Genomic DNA, 4,452 nt, shown 5'->3' on the forward strand with positions numbered 1-4,452 from the left:
GCGCAACTCAGTCATTTACAGCGTCTCCTACTATATTCACACGGACATAGCCCTGTCATAGTATTGGACCGCATCTCGTTTCAGATCTGGGATCACTGTCACAGAGTAGAGTTTACACTCTTCGAACATGATCCAAGAAGCTATGGTCCCGCAACTTGGTGGTACGAAATACGTAGAAGACGCGTCTCGTAAAGTGACCTCCATATTGGTTACCATGGCATTGCAGAGACGCTTTTCTAACGATTCAAATCATTTCGCGTCATGATGTAGCACAGTGTTTCTTAAACTTACATATTCAAAAGCTTAAGTATTCCTGATTTAAGGTCTAAAAAGTTTGATCAGAAAAAGTTATGCAGCTTAGGGGCACTATATGTGAAACTTGAAAATCTGAAATTTACACTAACCTAAAATTGGAGCGGGCACGGCTTCGGATTGAGATAAAAAATTCAATTTTTAGTTTTAAAAAAGTATAATAACACCTCCCGTGATATTTCAAGATATGGAGACTCTGAATGAGAATAAAAAAATGTTCATCCAAAAAAGTTATTCAGTTTGAAGAAAATGAAATTTTTCTGTGATGGTGTCGCGGTGTAACAAACTGTTTGTCTATTTTTTGGCTTTGAAAATAATTAAATGGGATTATTTGTATATTAAATTGACACTACCTGAAATAAATTATTTTAGCGAATAAAAACCAAACTATTTATATCACGAAAGCATCGTAAAAAATGATTAAATTAAAAAAAATTTAAGTCTTAGATCAGGATGAAATTGGTATTTTACTTCAAGTCCGAAAATTACAAAAATTGAAATAATACGCTTAATGGGGGTCCAGTACAAAGTACATTGTATTATATTATATTATTATAATAATCACAATAATTCTTCATTATTATAATCAATGATTTTATTTTTAATCATTTATAATTAATTTTTATAATATTTAGAAAAATAAAAATATTACTTTAGCAGACTTTATACAATTACTGCAAATGATTTATAATAAGTTCAGATATAAAAAACACACAAGAAAATTTGTATACTTTCTTCGTTATTTCCAATATCGGCCGTGTGCATAGTAGGGAATTATAATTCTACAAATATGTTGCAAAGCACTTACAATTTTTTAATAGCACGCTTTTCCCGTTTTGATATTCTTCATAAATATAAGTGACATGTTTCTGATTTTCATTTTAGCTTTATACGATTATTTATAAGACTGTTTTCGAGTTTTTCTGCACTTCGCACTTGCAGCGTTTAACACGGTTTAAACTCCCACCGAACGTCCTTTTAAAAATGGAGGTCACTTTACGAATCTCTGTTCACTTTTTTTTAGTTGCGCGTGGCGAGACCAAATTTGTCCACCTTTTTAAAGCTTAAATTTGAGGTTTAATTTACAGACAAATTTGATTTATTTTGTAAATTAAAAATGAAATTTAAAATTTATTGTAAATTCGAGTACAAACGTTCAGACCCCCCGGCCCGAATGACGGCGCGACGTAATTTACCGTGACCGTAACCCTTCGCTTGATTCCTGGAAAACGGAGAAAAAAATGACAGCCAGCACCTGCTTGAAGTGGCGAGCCCTGTTCTAATTGAATATATTGATATAATAATTAAATAATAATAATTGAATATATTTTTAACTTTCAGTAAATCATCGTAAAGTAGTATCTTTTTCAACAAGAAACATTTAAAATCATTTATTTGTTTTGAAATTAGAATTCCTCAAAAAGTTGGTTAGCTACACGGAAAAAAAATTCTTGAGGCGAACGAGTGAATAGAGAATATATTAAACTCAAAGAAAGTGTACGCTTGGATTTGGTAAAACGTTTAGTTAGAAGAGTTACACATTTAGTTACTTTATGTAAATTGTTCTCGTAAATCAGAAATTTGTGCAAAATTGCTAAGTTGGAAAGTTTATTATTTTCGACAGATTATGTATAATTGTATTCTCTTCAGATTAGAAAAAAATTTAGTTGTTATAGAAATATATTAACTTACAGTAGCCAATTTTTCGTCTGGTATCGCGAAAATGAATTTCCCTGAAATCCGTGTAATGCATTTGAAGGTTAAGTTTGTTGTTTTTATCGCGTTTCTTGATATTTCAATATTGTTATCGCCTACAATCGAAACAAATGTAAATTATTATTACTGCATCATAAACTCCATTTAATATTAACAATCGCGCACATTTTAAGTGGTAAAAAGCGTTTAATTGTCCAAAGTAAATCTCAACTGTCACTGCTCCAGATTAGACCGTCGCCATTTTATTTCGCTGCTCCCATAATGCACCGGCGCTTTTCCGACAATTGCTTCAGACACCTATTCTTAATATCCCTATTATAGCTATACTTATTAGGGGTTTGACTATACGATATCCCTGGTATATGGAAAATGGTCAAGGATATTCATTTTCGCTGATTCAGGGATCTTTCTAAATTCCTTCGTTCGTTTTCAGCTTAATGTTTGGCTATAATAAGGAATAATATCCCTGTCACAGCTCAATTTTTTTTACCTTGTAACTTTCAAATATGTAACCCTTTTAATTTATTATTCGTCTCGAATGGCTTTAGTCAAAACATAAAATCGTTCAACCTTTTGAAATGTTACACGTCGTCAATTTAAAATCATTCATATGTAAAAAATTAGTTTAAAATTTATAATTTTCAAACCTTTCTAATGCTAAGCAATAATATACAAATCAAATATATTAAAATGTTTAATTCGAAGCAGGTTTGTTAAAAATTAATCGCAATGTTGAAACGTTTATCTGGATAATGCAAATGTGAACCCTTTTGTTTACAAATATTTCTGATATAACTATTTTAAGTTATAATTTATTAATCAAAGAGAATAAACTGATTTAATTAAAAAATACTATCTTTATTCCAAATCATTCATAATTTAAAATTGGAATATTTCATCAGCTAAATCAGATTATTTTAAATGGTGAAGCATTTAAATTTTAAAATATTCAAAATTCAATATATCGAAACTTCAACTAAATGTTGACGCTTATAGAAATTTGAATTCGGAAATGAAATTTTGAAGTATTATTTATATTTATACCATACTTAAAAATAAGACTTAAAGTGTTGCAGATAATTTATGTACAAAATAAAGTTAATATTTTAAGTAAATTAAGCATGAAAGTTAATATATGTAAAAAAATGTAATTTTCAATAATCAAATAAATTTTGGTTGAGCAGAGATTGATGTTCAAAGGCTACTTTCAAGAAACGGTACACGAAAGGTGGAAGTCATCTTTGCAAATTCGAACCGTCAATATAAGTTTCTTTTTAGAAGACGGAACAATGAAGATTTCGGAACCTGTAACTGATAATAGTGGAATAGAACAAGGTTTAAGGGAGCATTTCAAATCGATAAATGTTCATTTTCTAAAACAATTACATTTTATACCGAATATATTTTTTTTTCTTGTGATCAAAATTTAATTTAAGACGAGGGGTTCACAACTCGACCGATGGAGTGTACATTGACATCAAGTGATTTCAGTGACTTCATGTGAAACCCTCGATTTAATAGAATTTTCCTAAAAGAGAACCTAAATATAAAAAAATTGAGTAATCGCCTTGAAGTCTTATTATTTCAATTTATTTTAATTTTATTCTGATTTGATAAACTTTTATATTTATTTTATCTCAGGCCTTATTGTAAGACGACAACGAATCTCAATGCCAAATCCATTACAATATCGAAATTATGATATTATCGATCTCAACATTGGTAAAGAATTGGAGGTTTATGGAAGGGTTTACAAAATTGTTGATTGTGATAAATTTACTAGAAATTTTCTTAATCGAATGGGAATTCCTGTGCCAGATCGTATAGAATTACCCTCTGACCCATGTATGGAAAGGCGAAAAGAGGTAAAAATTAAGCTTGGTATGAAAAATATATAATTAAATCATTTTTTTTTTAACTTAGAAAAAAGTCGAATACGTTGGCCAAATTAAACTATCAGGTAGAAAATAGTAATGTAATAATATTACATTACATTAAATAACAAAGAGCCTTATGAAATATGAGTTAATTTGATCATTTATTATCAATTTAAAGATTTATGAAAAAATAGATAGAACTTATTTCACAATATTTTACAATGTTCTGTTGTATTTCATGGAAATTATTCACAATATTTAGGGCATTTTATAGGGTTTTAAGGATCACTTTTTTTTTAAATATTTAAATTTATTACCACAACTTTCTTTGTTTTTTTCCAATTTTAATGGTTTTAAGATATTTAAATTTTTTCTAGGAAGCACTAAATTGACTCATGATTTGAAACATTTTCAAATAATTTTAATTTCTGTACAAAGCAGCGGCGGAGGTTGCTGAAACACTCGGACTTGACTTCAGTATTAGGGGTGAGCAAAATGCATCAAATCTAATCTATCTCGAGTACTCACTCCTGAATGCCCGGATTAA

The 4,452-nt window shown here is 29.4% G+C and overlaps 1 protein-coding gene across 1 annotated transcript in view; it reads left to right on the plus strand.

The window, feature by feature from the left end:
* LOC117179782 (EF-hand domain-containing family member C2-like) overlaps nt 1-4,452 on the plus strand; it is a 27,761-nt gene that overhangs the window by 1,205 nt on the left and 22,104 nt on the right. Inside the window, exons 3-4 of the mRNA XM_033371883.1 lie at nt 3,213-3,363; nt 3,670-3,893. Of these exons, the coding sequence (XP_033227774.1) occupies nt 3,213-3,363; nt 3,670-3,893 (375 nt within the window). The remainder of the gene's footprint in view (nt 1-3,212; nt 3,364-3,669; nt 3,894-4,452) is intronic.

The sequence above is a fragment of the Belonocnema kinseyi genome, chromosome 9, assembly GCF_010883055.1.
Source record: "Belonocnema kinseyi isolate 2016_QV_RU_SX_M_011 chromosome 9, B_treatae_v1, whole genome shotgun sequence".
NCBI classification, from domain to species: domain Eukaryota; kingdom Metazoa; phylum Arthropoda; class Insecta; order Hymenoptera; family Cynipidae; genus Belonocnema; species Belonocnema kinseyi.